The sequence below is a fragment of the Hypanus sabinus genome, chromosome 7 (assembly GCF_030144855.1).
Source record: "Hypanus sabinus isolate sHypSab1 chromosome 7, sHypSab1.hap1, whole genome shotgun sequence".
NCBI classification, from domain to species: Eukaryota; Metazoa; Chordata; class Chondrichthyes; order Myliobatiformes; family Dasyatidae; genus Hypanus; species Hypanus sabinus.
Genome location: NC_082712.1, coordinates 174426616 through 174446577, shown reverse-complemented (window position 1 = coordinate 174446577; position 19962 = coordinate 174426616). Strand labels below are relative to the sequence as shown.

The following is a 19962-nucleotide window of genomic DNA, read 5'->3' as shown; positions in this document are numbered from 1 at the left end:
GTCAATAAGGTGTATTGGCAAGTTAACATAAAAGATAGGACAGGACCTTTCACCCACAATATTTATACCAAACACAATCCCAATTTAAACTATACATCTTCCAGTATATAGTCTGTATCCCTCCATTTCCTACCTATTCAAGTGCCTGGCTAAATGCTTTAAACATTAATATTGCATCAGCTTCCACCACTTCCCTTGGCACCCAACACACTTGTAAAACTTGTATCCTGTATCTCCTTTAAATGTTCTCTCATCAGCTAATATCTATGCCCTCTGATATAAAAACAACCCTCCCTCCCCTAGGAAGAAAGACTCTCATAATATTATAACTTCAGGTTGTTTTGAAAATAGATCATGGAACATTACAGCACAGTACAGTGTCATGGTTCCGGACGTCTGTTCCCCTTTAACACTCTTTTCTCCCTGATCATGCCCCAGTTTCAGTTAATTGCTGCTAGTTACCCAATTACTGTACATCTGGCTTTCAATCAGAGAATGGGAAATAAAAACGAGGACGACCCTATCACAGGTTGCCAGTTCGTTAGTCAATCCTTGTGTGATACGTCGTTCCCTATTCTGATTGGAATCGGCAATTCTAAGTGTCGCCCTAGTTCTAGAGAATCCCTGTGAATCCCGTCTCCTTGTCAAGATCCCCCTGGTTTTCTGCTCTACATTCAAGTCTACGACAGCCTCTCCAACTGAGTCGACGTGCCAGTGTCCTGCACATGGGTTCTCCACCGTCGCCCCTTGTAACTTACAGGCCCTTTGACCCATGACATTGTGCCGACCTTTTAACCTACTCTAAGATCAATCTAACCCTTCCCTCCCACACAGCCCTCCAATTTTCTATTATCTATGTGCCTATCTAAGAGTTTCTTAAATGCCCCTAATGGATGTGCCCCTATCACTACCCCTAGCAGCACATTCCATGCACCCACCACCCTCTTGTGTAAAAACGTACCTCTGACATCCCCCACCCCATACTTCCCTCCAATCACCTTAAAATTATGTCCCCTCATATTAGTTATTTTCACTCTGGGAAAGGTTCTCTGGCTCTTCACCCAATCTAAGCAATGTGCAAAAGTCTGAGGCACATAAATATAGCCAGGGTGCCTACCGTTTTGCACAGAACTGTAGAAATTTTATGTATTGCTCTGTACTGCTGCCGCAAAAAAAAACAGATTTAATGACATATGTGAGTGATAATAAAGCTGATTCTGATATGGGTTTCTATTGTGGACTGAGAGTGGGAAGAGGGCAGGGAGAGGGAGAAGGAAGGGAGCATGGTTGGGACAAGGTGAAGGGAGTTGGAAGCACCAGAGGGACATTCTGTAATGATCAATAAACCAATTTTTTGTAATCAAATGACCTTTCCTGGTGTCTCAGGACTGGATGTGTCTACATCTGCACCAATCCTGCTCGTAGCCCTGCTTCTCTGCCACCTGTCCTACACTGCTCCCATGGTGCTCCAGCCTGACAATTTCCAACATCCTTTGTTCCTGCCAGATCTACAAACTCACTCTCCGCTCCAGGTTGACAAGTACAGTACTGTGAAAAGGTCTTACACACCCTGGTTTTATATATATGCCTAAGACATTTGCACACTACCGTATGCTCTTTGTTATCACGTGCACTTCCATCAAGTCAACTCTCATCCTCCTTCTCCCCAAAGAGAAAAGCCCCAGCTCACTCAACCTTTCCTCATAAGACATCCTCTCAAATCCAGAGAGTATCTTGATAAATCTCCTCTGCACACTCTCGACGTTACAGATCCTTCCCATAATGGGCTGGCCAGAAATGAATGGATGGCACACAAATGAAAGCCTTTTTACAGTATAGTGGTACATGTGACAATTATAAACCAATTTTAAAAAACATCCATCCTGTCAATCCTCTTTACAACAAGGGTTCCCATGGTCCCCTCCCATTAACCAAGTGATCCGGGGACCCCAGGTTGGGAATCCCTACATTAGAATCTTCAAGGTTTCAGTGAGATTGTTAGTCTTGCAAACTCCAATCAGTATAGGCCCACCTGCATATTTTCTTTTCATACATCAACTCCCTCATCCCAAGACTCAGCCTAGTGTATCTTCTCCGGACTGCCTCTAAGCCACGGTATAAAGAAAAAGCCACACTGACTGCAAATCCAGCTCTCCATTGTGCTAGGGGTACACCACAGATCACAAATGCCACTGCCAGTCAGGAGGTACAGAGGCCTGAAGTCCAACACTACCAGATTCAAGAACAGCTACTATCCAGCAACCATTCAGTTCTTGAACCAACCTGTACAACCTAACCATACCGCAGCAACAGAACACCAGAAACCACAGCTTGGACTCCCATGGATTTGTCCCTGACTGTGTCCTTTTGCTCAGAAGTCTTATTTTGTACAGCAAAGACACAAAACACTGGAGGGAGTCAGCAAGTCAGGCAGAATCTATGGAGGGTGACAGAGCAACACCTCATATTCCATCTGGGTAGCCTCAAACCCGATGCCATGAACATCGATTAATCTATCTTTTAGTAATTTCTCTCCATCCCCCTTCTATCTTTATCCAGTCCTTATTCTGGTACCCCTCTTACCTCCTTCTCTTCTCCCCACTGGACCAACATTTCCCACTGCTTCCCCTCCTCCCTCCCTTTCTCCTCCCATGCTCCATGTTCCTTTCCACTTAGATTCCTTCATCTTCAGAACCTTTTCCATGTATCACCTCTCAGCTTCTTATTTCATCCCATCTGCTCCACCCACCCACCATCCCCCTCACCTGGCTTCACCGATCTCCTCCCAGCTTCTACTCCTTCCCCTCCCACCATATTCTTATTCTGGCTTCTTCCCCCTCCCCTTCCAGTGCTAATGAAGAGACTCGGCCCAAAACGTTGAGGGAGGGTAGGCTTTAGGGCTCCGATGTTTCTGTCACTCATTTTTTTTTTCTGTTGTTGTGAATGTCTGGGAAGAGTAAGAATATCAAGTTGTATACTGTATACATTCTCTGATATTAAATTGAACCATTAATTTTCCATTGTACCTATACCTCACCAACCTGTTCCTATGACGATGCTAGGAGAGAAGGATTAGATTGATCTTAGAGTAGATTGTATGGTCGGTACAACACTGTGCACCAAAGGGTCTGTAGTGAGCTGGAGTGTTTTATGTTCTACGTTCTAATGAGTCACAGTAGCCCTGTGCCTAGCATGACCCTATTACAGCTGAGGGCATCAGAGTTTGGAGTTCATTTCAGACGTCCGTCAATGCGTTGGGTTCCTCTGGGTGCTCGGGTTTCCTCCCACAGTCCAAAGACGTAGCGGTTAATAGGTGAATTGGTCATTGTCAATGGTCCTGTGACTAGGCTAGGAATAAACAGCAGGCTGGTGGTGTAGTGGCATCTGCAGCAGACTTTGAGGGGAATGGTCCCAGGTTTGAATCCAGGGGCTTCCTGCATGCTTTGCATCCATGCTGGTTTAAGCGTTGAGCTCACAACTCGATCTCATAGAAACCAGACAAATGCTAAAGAAACGGCAAGGTTGCCGCCCGATGTGCCACGAGGTGTGGAAGGGAGCAGCAACAACAACAAGCGGGGTTGCTGTGCGGCATGACTCGTTTGGCCGGAAAGGCCCGTTCCACGTAGTATCCCCAAGGAAGAAATAAAACTCAAATTGCATTTCAGTGAGATTTTTCTTGGATTTTAAAAAAATATACAGCTTTAATAGCAGAAGAATGAACTTAGTGTCACAAACGCTTGAAATTGGCAAAGCGTTAAAATCTAAGGACCAAGTGCCAGTAGAAGGGATAGTACATTTGTAGATACAGCCCAGACCATCACAGGTAAAGCCCCCTCCAACGCTGAGCACATCGACATGAATTGTTATCGGAGGAAAGCAGCATCCATCATCCAGGGCCCTCACCACCTAGGACATGTTCTCTTCTTTCTGCTGCTATTAGGAAGGTATAAGAGCCTCAGGACCCACACCACCAGGTTTAGAAACAGTTATAACCCCTCAACCAATAGGCTCCTGAACCAAATGGAATAACTTCACTCAATTTCACTTGCTCCATCACTGAAATGTTCCCACAACCAATGGACTCACTTTCAAGGTTTCTTCATCTGAGGTTCTTGATATTTATGCTTATTTATTTATTATTATTATTTCTTTGAACACTTCGTATAGATTGTTTGATGGCTGGCATGGACACGCTTGATTATCTGTGAGGTCATTATAAGTTCATGAGTCTCAAGTGGCCTTAGCAATGTTTACATCTATCCTCATTCCTTCTGTGAATCCGAATTAGCTGTAAATACCAATGAAAATCACGGTTTAAGACCATAAGACATAGGAGCAGAATTAGGCCATCTGGCCCACTGAGTCTGCTCTGCTGTTTCATCATATCTGATTTGTTTTCCCTCTCAACCCCATTCTTCTGCCTTTCCCCCACGACCTTTGATGCCCTGACTAATCAAGAACCTATCGACCTCCACTTTAAATATATCCAATGACTTGACCTCCACAGCCACCTGATTCAGCAGCCACTGGCTAAAGAACGTTCTAACTCTGTAGAATTTAGAGAGATTCACTGCATTTAGTGCAAAACTGACACTATAATTTCCCATTTTATCTCAGTAGCGAGCATTTTGACACATTCCTGCTGTCAACTTGTCTCATCAATGGCACTCCAATCCAAAAGGTAATCAATAATGCCAAATCTATATTGATCGCCTGTCACACTGACATTCAAAGTCTTTTCATCAACCTCCTTAACTACAAAATGCTCTCTCTCTTTGAACATCATGCTACCGTTCAAGTTTGAACGAGGATTGAACAAATATTATGGTGCATGTGCAGAAAATGTGGAATCATTGATCAATAGAGTCATAGAGCACTTCAGCACAGAAGCAGGCCGTTTGGCCCATCTAGTCCATGGTGAAATGTAAATTGCCTAGTCACTTCGACCCTCACCAAGACCATCTCCCTCCATACTCCTCTCATCCACGTTCTTATTTATATTTCTCTCAAATGTTGCAATCGAACCCGAATCCACCACTTCTGCTAGCTGCTTGCTGCACACTTTGAGTGAAGGAGGTCCCCCTCAGGTTTCCATTGAACATTTCACCTTGCAACCTTAACCTGTGACCTTTAGTTCTAGTTTCACCCCTAATTTTACATACCTCTATCAAATCTCCCTTCATTCTTCTATGCTGTAAGGAATAAATTTCTAACCTACTCAACCTTCCCCGATAACTCAGGTCAAGTCCTGGCACAATCCTTGTAAATTTTCTCTGCAATCTTTCCAGGTTTATAATATCTTTCCTGTAGGTACCATACTGTGCAAAAGTCTTAGGCACATATATATAGTGGGTATATAGTGACTTTTGCACAGTACTGTGGTAATTTTATGTATTGCACTGTACTGCAGCTGAAAAGAAGAGATTTCGTGACATACAGTATGTGAGTGATGATAAACCTGATTCTGATATGGGTGACTATTGTGGACTGAGAGTGAGAAGGGGGCAGGGAGGGGAATCACGGTTGGGAAAAGAGGGAAGGGAGAGGGGAAGGAGCGGGAAGCACCAGAGAGACATTTTGTAATGATCAATAAACCAATTGTTTGGAATCAGATGACCTTGCCTGGTGTCTCAGGGTTGGGTGTGTTTGCACCCGTGCCACCCCTGCCCCTGGCACTCCTTCTCTGCCCCCTGCCCCACACCCCTCCCGCAGCACCCTACCCTCATCACTCCGAACATCCTTTGCTCCCACTAGACATCCACTCCACATTGATAAATATTATCAAGGTACCTAGCTATATATATATATGCCCAAGAATTTTGCACAGTACTGTAGGTGGCTAGAACTGCTCACAAAACTCCAAATTAGGCATCAGCAACATAACATTTTGTCTTGTGTTGTCTGGGAGCTGATCATCACTGATAAAGGCAGCCTATGTTACCCAATCCCCCATCTGCCTTGAGAAGGTGGGGGTGAGCCACTGCAGTCCATCTAGAGGTGTTGGATTAGCAGTTCCAAGCATGCTGACAAGGAAGGAACAATGATGTATTTCCAAAGCAAGGTGGAGAGAAACTTGCAGGCAGCAGGAAGTCTCCTGCTGCCCTTGTTTTTAGCAGAGGAGGTGCTGGATAGTAACAGGCCCATCATGCCAATTATACCCACGTGACCAATCGACCCGTACGTCTTTGGACTGAGAGAGGAAACTGAGGCTTCCGAGATTCACAGGGTGAGTGTACGAACTCCTTACAGACAGAAATGGAGTAACCTTTTCGCGCTTTCATAATTGAGTGCATTTTTATCCCCGCACTGAACTGCTGCCACAAAAAAACAAATTTCACATCCGATAAGCCAGTGATAATAAACGGGTGCCATGGCAGCGTCGAGGTTTGCACTACGTTATTACAGCTGGGGGTGGTCCAGAATTCAGAATTCTGTTCCTGGGCCATCTGTAAGGAGTTTGCACGTCCTTCCCGTGAAGACTATGACATACAGTAGGAGCACAATTAGGTTAAAGTAATTGCTCCTCATCTCTGCTCTAAATGGTCATCCCTCTATTCAAAGTTGTGCTTCTTGTTTGAGATTCCCCCACTACAGGAAACATCCTCTCCACATCCATGTTTGGTAGGTTTAAATGAGATCCCTCCTCATTCTTCTAAATTTCAGTGAGTACAGGCCCAGAGCCATTAAATACACCTCATACATTAACATTTTCATTCCTGAAATCATTCTCGTGAACCTCCTCAAGACCCTCTCCAATGCCAGCACAACTTTTCTGAGAGACGGGGCCCAAACTGCTTGATGCACCACAATAACTCACACTGAGACGTAAGGCGAGATATCGGCTTTTATTGACTGGAAGAAGGAACCAGGAGTGAGTGTCTATCATACAATGTCGTGGAGACTGAGGCCGAGCGTCAGGCCGCAGATCTCCTTTATACAGGGGCCTGTGGGAGGAGCCACAGGAACAGTCAGCAGGGGCGTGTCCCGACAGGCACATAGTTCACCACACTGCTCACAATACTTCAAGTGTACTCTGACCAATACCTCATAAAGCCTCAGCCTTATTCCTTGGTCTGAGGGAGACCGAGGGGTGATCTTATAAAAGTGTACAATGTCAGAGGGGATATAGATAGGATTAACGCACAGAGTATTTTTTTTCCGAAGGAAGAGGAACTAAAAACTAGGGAGCATAGACCCAGTGTGCAAGAGGAAAATATTTTAAAGAGATCTGACAGGCAGCTTCACACAGAAGGTGTTGTGTCAATAGATTGAGCTGCCAGACGAAGTGGTAGAGGTGGATACAATTATAACATTTATGAGGGATAAGGTGGTAGGGTGGAGATGAGGTCTCTACCAAAAGGAGGTGTAAGGAGTTCCTTCCCTCTGCTAGCCTGTAGGTCACCAATGGGCAAGGTGTAGCACCTGCTTAGTGCCCCTCCCAAATCAGGTCACCTGAAGCTATGGGAGCAGGTAGTGGATGGTCTTATGAGCAGCCGGTGCAGATCACAAGCCCTGGTTATGCGACCACTGACAGAAATCTCTGAAGAGTATTGATAATGGCTGGGGTCACCCGTCTTGTAAAGACACGGCCCAGAAGAAGGTATTGGCAAACCACTTCTGAAGAAAATATCTGCCAGGAACAATTATGGTGAAAGATGGTGATCACCCACGTCTTATTGTGGAGCACAATGGTAATGACAACGCATATAGACCTACACTTATAGGGGAAGGTTTATGGAACAAACGTGGGACTAACTTGCTGAGCACCGTGGTCAACACGGGTGAGTTGGGCCGAAGGGCCTCTCTCTGTGCCCTATTTATTTGCTGCCCTGCAGTCATTGGGCTCCCAGACTGGTTTCACTTTCCTCAGCATTGAACTGTCTCCATAGCCTGTAGACTCACTTTCAGGGACTCTGCAGCTCATGTCCAATGTGTTACTTGTTTATTGGTTTGATTATTCGCACGATTCGTTCTCTTTTGCACACTGGAAGTTTGGTATTCTTTGTTACGTGTGGTTTTTCGTGGATTCTGTTGTATTTCTTTCTTTTCCTGTGTGTGTGTGCAAGGAAGTGAATCTCTAGGTTGTGTATGGTATCTGAGGCTTTAAATGGTTGGGGTGAGCCATGTATGTTGCGTCCTAGCTGTCTATGTAGATGCAAGCCAGGGCAGTATGATATGGAGAGCAAGCTGGTGCCCATGTAGCAGGCTCCCCCTCTCCACGCAGCTGATGAATCCAATGGAACTGCAGTGACTGATACAGTTTGGCATCAGCAGCATTGCAGGAGTTGCCAGTAAGAACTGAACTCAATGTGGCACTGCCTTAGAGAATCCAGCTCTGCATTTTTCCTTGAGGTTTACCCTGAAGCCTTCCCCAGGAGTAGGTATAGCCACAAGGCAGTAAAGGCTTGATTATCAGAGTTCTCCTTCTCCTAGATAAGCTGCCCCCCACAGGTGAAAATCCCTATCTACTCGAAACAACTGGTGCCAGTAACTTACTTTTGCCCCTTCACCTGTCAGTAGAAACAGTTCAGCTGGGCTTAGTAGCTAAACCATATGTAAAGACCAGGCTGGACTTGATTGTTTGAGACTCACGGTATTTATAATGCAGTGCTTCGTAGGACTTTTTGAGCTAATCTACAAAACATTGTGCATCACATCACATCAAAAGAAAAATTCCAAAACCTGTCAATGATTTTCTAAAAATTAAAAACCAGTATTGTAAGACTGAAAAGGTATTCATTCCCTTTGTAATTATTATGCTAACTTTCCTGCAGTGCAATACAGTATATTACCTTACCAAATCACCCAGTTTGTTGATGTAAAGTTGGTTCATACCTTGTTGGTCAATGCATGGAATCTCACAGGAGCATTAACCATAAGACCATAAATCACTGGAGCAGAATTAGGCCATTCGGCCTATTGAGTTCTGTCACCTCATCATGGCTGATTTACTATCCCACTCAACTCCATTTTGTTACCTTCCCCAGTAACATTTGATGCCCTTACTAATCATGAGCTACCAACCTTCACTTTAAACGCACCTAATGACTTGGCCTCTACAGCCATCTGTGGCAATGAATTCCACAGATTCACCATTCTCTGGCTAAAGAAATTCCTCCTAATTTCTGCTCTAAAGGGATGTCCTTGTATCTGAGGCTGTGTCCTTTGGTCCTAGACTCACCCACTGTAAGATCTACTGCTTCCACATCCACACTTTCTAAACCTTTTAATTTAAGACCATATAAACATAAGATATAGGAGCAAAATAAGGTCACTTATTAAGGTCATCAGATCTGCTCCATCATTCTATCATGGCAGATCCATTTCCCTCTCAGCCCCAATCTCCTGCCTTCACTCCATATCCCTTCAATTTGTTTCAGAGACATAGAACATAGAACATAGAATAGGGCAGCACATTACAGGCCCTTCGGCCCACAATGATAACTTTTGCATAGGGCAATATTTATACAGAATTCACAATATCTTTCGATCCCCTAACAGAACATTCTAACTTTTCTATTAGATTGAACCTGAATCATACCAACAATCATCTCCTCTCATTCTTCTAAACTACAGCGTGTACAGGCTCAAGGACATCAAAAGTTCCACATACATTAACCTTTTCATTCCCGGAATCATTCTCATGAACCTGCTCTGGACCCCCTCCAATGCCAGCACATCCTTTCTTATGAGGCCCAGAGGAGCTCGCAATACTCCAAATGCAGACTAACCAATACTCAACATTACACCTTTGCTCTTATACTCTAGTCTTCTCAAAATGAGTAATAACATGCATTTGCCTTCTTTATCACCGACTCAACCTGCAGGTTAACCATTAGGGAATCAGCATACAAGTTTGGTTGAGTGCTTATCCACGTGAGAAAGCATCAAGAAATCATACAAAGGAGAAGTTCTGTAACCCCAGGAGGTACAGTATGAGGTTCTAATTTAGGCAAACAGAACTCCAAGAAAAGAAAGATTACAGTGAAATAGGTCACTGTTGGCATCAAATTGACTTTCAATAGATTATAGCTTCATGCATTCTGTTAACCCTCTATTTACTTTGGTCAGCGTAACGTAGCATTTCAGGCATCTTTAGTGTGTTACAGCAGTGTAGAGGCTAGCATAGCCATACTAGCGTGACAGCGATCACCAAACAGGTTTTGATTCTTGCCATTGTCAATAAGGTGTTTGAATGTTTTCCCCATGACCCGCATAGATCTCCTCCAGATGCTCTGGTTTTCTCCACCACTCCCTGACCTTCATTATAACCCTGGAGCGGGATAGACACAGGCGATATTTCATTGGGGGAGGACAAATTATGATGCCATCAGGCAGGAGCTTGGGATCGTTAATTGGGAACAGATGTACTTGGGGAAATGCACAGCAGAACAGTGGAGGTTGTTTAGGGAGCATTTACATGGTGTCCTGGATAGGTTTGTCCTATTGAGGCAGGGAAAGGAAGGTAGGGTAAAGGAACAAAAATAGACAAGACCCGTGGAACATCAAGTGGAAGAAAGAAGCTTATTTAAGTTTTCGGAAGCAAAGATCAGACAGGGCTCCAGAGAGTTACAAGGTAGCCAAGAAAGAGCTTAAGAACGGACTTAGGAGAGTTAGAAGGGGTCATGAGAAGGCTTTGGTGAGTAGGATTAAGAAAAAAGCAAGGTGTTCCATACACATGAAGAACAAGAGGATGACTAGGGAGAGGGTAGGACCGATGAGGGGTAGAAGGGGAAACATATGCCGGGATTTGGAGGAGGTAGGGAAGATCCTGAATGAATATTTTGCCTCGGTATTCACCAGTAAGAGGGACCATGACGTTTGTGAGGACAGTGAAAAACAAGCTGATATGCTGGAACATTGAGAAAGAGGATGTGCTGGAACTTTGGACAAACATTAGGACAGATGACAGAGAAAACTCGATGGGCTGAATGGCCTAATTCTGCTCCTATGTCTTATGGTTTTAAGTGTAATACCCTGGTTAAGAACATGTTTTATTGAATTACTACAGTTATGCTGTGGGTATTCATTTTCTGCAGTTTTTCTGTAAAATGCAGTGTGTTCTGTTAATCAAATTTTACAGTCGAGCAGTTTAGTTTTTGTTAAGATAAGGAATCATTTGATCGGCTTAGGAATGTTGCATCAGCCATTCGGGTTTCTCTTGATAACATTCTATCTGGTGCGATGTCATGGACATTTGAGAGAGATTGGCAGCATTAAGTTTCCAGGAGAATGTGGGTTGGTTTTGGGTTTCTTTGCAGGAGTTGGGCGAGAAGTGAGGAGTGGATAAGAGCACAATGGAAGGCACTTGCGGAATCCCGTCCAAAAGACAGACACCGTTGTAAGAGGCTCTTTGTGCAGACGAATGGTTCCACGGAGGCACTGCCAATACTTCTGAGCTAGTCAGTTAGTTTGTAAAGGACTTTGCAAAACGTTCAAATTGCGGCTGGCATCTTTCACGCAGAAAATGGGTCCAGCACCTTGAATTAAAGTGAACCACCCGACTGTCCAGTAATGAGTTCCAACGTTTATGTGCACATTATAGACCGGTTTTATGCTGGCGTAATTTCCATTATTTCCTGGAGAATTATAACTTTTGCATAGGGCAATATTTATACAGCATTCGCCATATCTTTCGATCCCCTAACAGAACATTCTAACTTTTCTGTTAGATTGAACCTGAATCATACCAACCCCAGACATGTGTTGCTTATTGGAGATGGCCATCTCACTGTTACCTATGCATTGCTGAGTCAAGTGACTGTTATCTGAGATAGCTAATGAGCCTCATTTGTTATGAGCCACAGTGAGAGGGTTACATAAGCAAATACAGAGATTCTGCAGATGCTGGAAGTCCAGAGTAACAGACGAATTGCCGGAGGAACTCAGCAGGACAGGCATCATCTAAGGAGAGGGATAAACAGTCAATGTTTTGGGCCAAGACCCTTCATCAGGACTCATGAATTATTAGTCCTGATGGAGGATAAAAAAGTCAAGGACTGGACGGAGTGCTCACCTGGTCACTAAGGGAAGTGACAGAAGAGATTGCTGTGCCGTTAATGATGATCTTTGCATCATTGTTTGGTCACAGATGTGGTATTGGATAAATGCATTAGGAGGGAGGAATACTTGTGACAATACTGCAAGATTTAATTACAGAAAGACATGCAATTCTCCTGTAAGACGCAATGAAATAATACTCCAAAATGCAATGCCTTTGTCGCCAAATACAACAGCAACAGAATCCACAGAATTGGACCTGGAACAGGCACATCCTCAGGGCACAAAAAATATGCTACCCCATCTGGAATGGAGGTAGATTCTTGAATCTTTTGCTATACTGCGCTATTGTTCCCGTCACTATTGAGTGCATCTATGTTATATTTCTGTACCTTTTGTTTAAAGAAAACAGCTAAAAAAAAATCACTTCCCATCTGAAGAGAAACAGCTTGCATTTATGTGACATCTCTGATTGTTTGTGTGGGGGAGGGTGTACTCCAAGGGAGTAAGGTGCCAGTAATAAAACACTTGACTCTCTGTGGTTATATTTTCTTTAACCCTTGGATATTTCTAAGCACCTCATGGTCAACAAATTTAAATTCCAGCATGTTTTTATGGAGAGTGAGAGGCTCCAGTCCTTGCTTGAAGGGGCTGCCCCTGAGGTTCTGGTTGTACTTCAGCCCTGTGCTCCTGATATGTGGACACCCTGCACAGAAGGAGGTGGGGAGGGGGGTGAGGGTCAATGGGGGATCTACAGCTGGCTTGCTCCTGGGCCCGGTCATGATGGCCATTCAGGGGTTCAGGTGGCAGGCAGTTGAGGGCACTGCCTCAGCCGACTACCTGCCCCTATTCTGGGGTTATGTCCGTGCCCAGGTGTCCTTGGAGAGGGGGCATGTTGTCTCTATGGGAACAGCAGTGTTTTGCATGAATGGTGCCCACCCCAGACAACTGAATGATTTGTAGATTATAGCAACTGTATTTTAATTTGAAATTGTAAATAGCTGTGTAAATCCCTGATCATTGTGCATATCTTGAGAGTAAATAAACTTTCGTAGCTTTTGTAAAACAAAATCTACTGCCCAATAAGATTATACTGGATTCTTGAGTTCCAATTTAACAGCTCTCCCTCAGTCCTCTTTCTCTCTCCTTTTGATCCCAGTTCTTCCAACACCCACCCCAGCCCCCCCTAACATGCCCATCCAAATCCATTTGCCCATCTCCCTCACACTCCTTCCACTGGAGCCCAGTCTCCTCACTGTTCCATCTTCCCTCCCCACTTCCCTTATTTGGTCCCATAAGCCACCTTCTTCTCAAATCAGATTTCACTGTCTGTAGCCTTTTGCCACCCTGGCTTATCGCCTCCCCGTCTCTGTCACTATTCCCACTCTTCCCTCCTTCATCTGCCTATATGCTCCCAGTCTCAGTCACTGTTCCCACTCTCCACTCCTTAATCTGCCTATCACCATTCCTCACCTAGATCCACCCATCAGCTGCCAGCCTCTATTGCTATTCCCACTCTCCCCTTTTCCATCCACCCATCAGCTGCCAGCCTCTATTGCTATTCCCACTCTCCCCTTTTCCATCCACCCATCAGCTGCCAGCCTCTATTGCTATTCCCACTCTCCCCTTTTCCATCCACCCATCAGCTGCCAGCCTCTATTGCTATTCCCACTCTCCCCTTTTCCATCCACCCATCAGCTGCCAGCTCTTGCTCCATCTCTTCCCCCAACATCTTTCGACGGGCTATCTAACATCTATCTTTCAGCCCAGACAAAGAATCTCGACCCAGAATGTAGACTATTGCATTTCCCTCCACAGATGAATGGAATGTTATACATAGGTACAATGAAACTCTGTTCGGCTTCACCCACTGAGCTCCTCCAGCAGCTCAGGTTTTGTTCAGGTATAGTCGTTGTCATCTTACGGACGTAGCTGTAATTTCTGCACAGCAAGTCCCACAAACAGTAATGAGAAGATAATCTATTTATTTAACTAATGTTGAGTGAAGAGTTGGTCCTGCTCAGTGTACAGCAGATTCCACCCCCCCCAACCCAAGAATAACAAAATATATAATTAAATAAGTAGTGCAAAATGAGAACAAATAAAGAAACAAAAATACTGAGGTAATCTTCATGGGTTCGTTGTCCATTCAGAAATCTGCTAGCAGAGAGAAAGAGCTGTCCCTGAATTGTTGAGTGTGTGCCTCCAGGCTCCTGTACCTCCTCCTTTATGATTGCAATGAGAAGAGGGCATGACCTAGGTGACAGGGATCCTAAATGACAGATGCAACCTCTTTCAAGCATCAACTCTTGAGGATGTAAGGAGGAAGTGGAATAGATTCACTATATTTAAGAGACATTTAGACCAGGGGTTCCAAGCTATTTTTATACCATGGACCAATACCACTAAGCAAGGGGTCTGTGGATCCCAGGCGATAACCCTTGATTTAGATAGACACCATAGACAGAGATGGAAATGGTCCAAATGCAGGAATATGAGAATGATCCTGGGAATGAAAGGGTTAACTTATGAGGAGAGGTTGATGGCTCTGGACTTGTACATACTGATGCTGGAAGAATAAGAGGGACCTCACTGAAATGTACAGAATATGGATAAGCGGAAATAGTGGAAAGGGGTTTTCTTATCGTGCGGAGTCTAGCACAGTTCTCTGAGAGCGTCCCTTTAGAATGGAGACAAGGAGGAATTTCTTTAGCAACAGTAAATGAATCTGTGAAATTAATTTCCACAAACACCTGTGGAGGCCAAGTATTTGGATATATTTAAAGCAGAGGTTGATAGGTTCTTGATTGGTAAGGGTGTCAAAGGTTACGGTGAGAAGGCAGGAGAATGGGGTTGAGAGGGATAACAAATCAGCTATGATGGAATGGCAGAACAGACTCATTGGCCAAATGGCCTAATTCTGTTCCTATATCTTTGTTCTTATTACAGGAAGGATATGGAAGCCTTAGAGAGGGTGTAGAGGAGATTTAACAGGATGCATTCTGTGTTAGAGAACATTTCTTAAGAGGATAAGATGATGGAGCTAAGGCTTTTCTCTATGGAACAATGGAGGATGAGAGGTGACACTGTAGAGGTGTACAGGATGATAAAAGGCATAGATCAAGTGGATAGCCAGAGAAATATTCCCAGAGCAGCAATGGTTAATACGAGGAGACATAATGATAAGGTGATTGGAGGAAAGTATGCGGGGAATGCAAAGTTAGGTTTTTCTGCAGACCGTGGTAGGTGCATGGAATGTGCTGCCAGGGGCGGTGGTAGAGGCAGATACATTACAGACTTTTAAGAGACATTTAGACAGGCCTTAACATCTAAGGATGATAAATAAATGGAGGGTTATGTAGGAGAGAAGAGTTAGATTGATCTTGGAATAGGCTAAAAGGTCAGTACAACATCGTCAGCTGAAAGGCCTGTACTGTGCTATACTGTTCTGTATTCAATACCAAGTGTTTTTGCACAGAGTGATGGGTCCATAGAGTACAATGCCAGGGGAAAAGGTTCCAGAAGATAATAGAGTCACAGTTAAGAGGCTTCAGACGAGCAGATGAACTGGGAGGGATGGAGTGGTACGGACCATATGCAGGACAAGGTGATTTTTAAATTGGGATTCCTATCAGCACCGACACTGTGGGTCAAGGGGCCTGTTCCTGTTCTGTACTGTCAGACTTAACATATGTATATAAACTATCTGAAGCATTTATATTTATTGTGTTTTTTGTGCTGCATTGGATCCAGAGTAACAGTTATTTCATTCTCCTTTATACTCACATACAGGAAATGACATTAAACAATCTTGAATCTATGGTCTGTGTTGTAATGGGCTAAGTTTAACTGGACAGATTGGTCAGTAGGAAATGATGGGCCAGTTTCAAGGCCGTTTGACTCCCTGAAATTGTATTAAAAATTGATACTTCAACGAAGAATCTTGTGAATGGCTTACAAGACCTTGTCCACCCATACATTAATCTGAGCTGGGTGGAACTTGATTTGAGAATTAAATCTCCTCCCGTGAACTCCCGCATGTTTGAGACTTATTGTAAATTGCCTGCCTGCAGAGCAGACAGGCAAAAGGAAAACACACAGGCAAACTCAACTCACCATTCTGCCTCTTCACACCCTCTTTTGTAGCTTTTTGCTGCGCGCCTGGTTTCTCTGCAGTGTTGGTGGTCGAGTCCAGATTTGCCGATTGCTCACTGATGATTGAATCCTGGTCGCTCTGCAACCTGCTGTAAGTCACCATAGCAACAAGACAGGGTCACAATTCCGTCTCCCTCTGCAACCTCAGATCAACTCCTTCGGAAGCAAGTTGTACTCTTTCTCTCAATTTTTACTTTGACAGAGAATGTATTTATCTAAAAACAATCAATACGCACTGTCTAGAATTTACTTTATCAATAGAATGATTAGGGGCAAAGCATTCATTTTATGAATGTACACTTAGTGGGCACTTCATTAGATACACCTGTGCACCTGCTCATTGACGAAAATGTCTAATCAGACAATCATGTGACAGTAACTCAATGCATAAAAAGCATGTGGACATGATCAAGAGGTTCAGGTGTTGTTCAGACTAAACACCAGAGTGGGGAAGAAACGTGATCTAAGTGACTTTGACCGTGGAATGATTGTTGGTGCCAGACAGGGTGGTTTGAGTGTCTCAGAAACTGTTGATCTCCTGGGATTTTCACGCACAACACTCTCTACAGCTTACAGAGGTTGGTGCAAACCCCCGCCCCCCCCCCCCACCGCCAAAAAAAAACTAGTGAGCAGCAGTTTTGTGGGTGAAAAGACCTTGTTAATGAGAGAGGTCAGAGAAGAACGGCCAGACTGGTTCAAGCTGACAGGAAGGCAACAGTAACTCAAATAACCACACGTTACAACAGCGGTGTGCAGAAGATCAACTCTGAATGCTCAGCACATCGAAACTTGAAGTGGATGGGCTACAAGAAGGCCACAGACATACAGAAATATACTCAGTGACCACATTACTAGGTATAGGAGGTACTGAGTGTGGACCTAATTCTTCAAAATGCTATTAAATCCTTTCACTGACTTTCACTCATCCACCATTGCGCTGTCCAGCACAGAGTTTTGTTTAGTAACACCTCTGTAAGGCACGTTAGCCATTTTGCTACTTCAAAGGTGCTACTGAAATACAAATTGCTGTTAGGTTGTGAATTTTTATCCTGGCATATCAGTAAGCATATTTAATTATTTATTTGTTTGTTTATTGAAGTACAGCACGGAGCATGCCTCTCCAGCCCTTTGAGCTGCACCCCGCATCAATCCACCAAATTAACCCTAGCCTAATCACGGGGCAATTTACAATGACCAGTTAATCTGCTAAGTGAGATGCCTTTGCAATTTTGGAGGAAACCAAAATTTTCTGCAGAAAATCCAGACTTTGCATGGGGAGGATGTACAGTCTCTTTAGACAGGGCACCAGATTGAACTCCCAACTCCAGCACCCCGATCTGTAATGGTGTCGTGCTAAACCATACTCTACTATGCCCCTACTTCTTTTCCTTTGGTAAACAACTTCATCTTAATCGACATCAAGACTATAAGACATGGCAACAGAAATAGGCCATTTGGCTTTTGAGCCTGCCCTGTCATTCCACCACATCATCCCTCTCAACCACGTTCTCCTGCCTTCTCCCCATAACCTTTGACACCCTGACTAATCTAGAACCTGTCAATCCCCACTTAAATATACCCAGTGATTTGGCCTCTACAGCCGTCTGTGGCAATGAATTCCACAGATTCACTGCCCTCTAGTTAAAGAAATACCTCTCATCTCTGCATTACAGGGACATCTTTCTTGTCTGAGGCTGAGTCCTCTTGTCCTAGGCTCCCCCACTATAGGAAACATGTTCTGCACGTTTACCCTGTCTAGGCCTTTCATGGTTCAATTTGTTTCAATAAGATTTTCCCTCATTTTTTGAACTCCAGCGGCTACAGGTCCAGATAATCTTTCAAAAAGCAATATTGGTGCCTGTATTCATGGAAAGACGTGCTGGCCTTGGAAAGGGTCCAGAGAAGGTTCACAAAAGTGATCATGGGAGTGAGAGGCTTAATGAATGAGGAGCGTTTAATGGTGCACTAAAAAATGAGGGGAGAATTTCATTGAAACCCACTGGATACTGAAAGGCTGGTTACAGTGGATGTGGAGAGGATGTGTCCATTAATAGGGGCGTCCAGGATTCATAGGCACAGCCTCAGAATAAAGGGGCATCTGTTTAGAACTGAGATGATGAGGAATTTCTTCTGCCAACGGTGGTGAATCTTTGCAATTTGTGGCCATGGAAGGTGATGTGTACATGTGCTTGTACATAGGGTCCATGAGGAGATTTACCAGGATGCTAAACACAAAGTACACTGCAGATGCTGTGGTCAAATCATCACGTACAAACAAGCTGGATGAACTCAGCAGGTCGGGCAGACCCGTTGAAACGAGCAGTCAATGTTTCGGGCCGAGACCCTTCATCAGGACTGAAGAAGGAGGGGGCAGGGGCCATATAAAGAAGGTGGGGGAAGGGAGGAAGGTGCCAGGTGAAAAACCAATCAGAGGAAAGATCAAGGGGTGGAGGGGGGAAGCAGGGAGGGGATAGGCAGGAGAGGTGAAGAACGAATGTAAGGGGAAAGCACTATGGGTAGTAGAAGAAGGCAGAGTCATGAGAGAGGTGATAGGCAGCTGGAGGAGGAGGCAGAGTGAAAGTCGGATGGGGGAAGGGGGAGGGAGGGAATTACCGGAAGTTGGAGAATTCGATGTACCAGGGGGCTGGAGACTACCCAGGTGGTATATAAGGTGTTGCTCCTCCAACCTGAGTTTGGCCTCATCATGGCAGTAGAGGAGACCATGTATGGACATATCTGAATGGGAATGTGAAGCAGAGTTGAAGTGAGTGGCAACCGGGAGATCCCGTCTGTTGTGGCAGATGGAGTAGAGGTGTTCAACGAAGCGGTCCCCCAATCTGTGTCGGGTCTCACTGATGTAGAGGAGGCCACACCGGGAGCACCGGATGCAATAGATGACCCCAACAGACTTACTAGTGAAGTCCTGACGAAGGGTCTCGGCCCGAAACGTCGACAGCGCTTCTCCCTATAGATGCTGCCTGGCCTGCTGTGTTCCACCAGCATTTTGTGCGTGTTGCTTGAATTTCCAGCATCTGCAGATTTCCTCGTGTTTGCCTCACAAGTGAAGTGTTGCCTCACCTGGAAGGACTGTTTGGGGCCCTGAATGGTGGTGAGGGAGGAAGTGTAGGGACACTTACACTTGCAGGATGCTGCCTGGATTAGAGAACATGTCTTATGAGGAAAGGTTGAGCAAACTAGGGCTTCTCTTTTTGGAGTGAAGGAGGATAAACAAGGACTTGATAAGAGATGTAGGAGATTATGAGGCAAAGATCAAGTGGATAGCAGCAACTTTTTCCCAGGGTGGAAACAAGGGGACATAATTTTTAGAGTGATTGGAGGAAAGTATGGGGGAGGGGGTGTCAGAGGCAGGGTTTTTTTTATACAGAGAACAGTGAGTGCGTGTAATACACTGCCAGGGGTAGAGATAGAGGCAGATACATTAGGGACATTTAAGGGACTCTTAAGATAGGCACACGGATGAAATAAAAAAATGGAGGACGATGCAGGAGGGAAGGATTACACTGATCTTACAATAGGTTAAATGCTCAGCACAACATTGTGGCTGAAGGGCCACAACTGTGCTGTAATTTTCTGTGTTCTATGTGAGCGCCCTGTTTGACCAACTCCAGTTTAACAACTATGCAATTCTGCTACTTCAGCAGGGTGTCCATACTTTACACACCAGCTGCTGAAATTTTAATCTGTGGATTGTGAAACACAAATTATACAGTTACTCTATGTAACTGCATGTAAAACTGCCACTGGATCATTAACATGAAATACCGGGACGAAGACGAGGCAGAACTG

General features: G+C 44.5%; 1 protein-coding gene across 1 annotated transcript in view; it reads right to left on the bottom strand.

The window, feature by feature from the left end:
* kiaa1549la (KIAA1549-like a) overlaps window positions 1–19962 on the bottom strand; it is a 250266-nt gene that overhangs the window by 56777 nt on the left and 173527 nt on the right. Inside the window, exon 14 of the mRNA XM_059976387.1 lies at window positions 16117–16244. Coding sequence (XP_059832370.1) covers window positions 16117–16244 — 128 coding nt within the window. The remainder of the gene's footprint in view (window positions 1–16116; window positions 16245–19962) is intronic.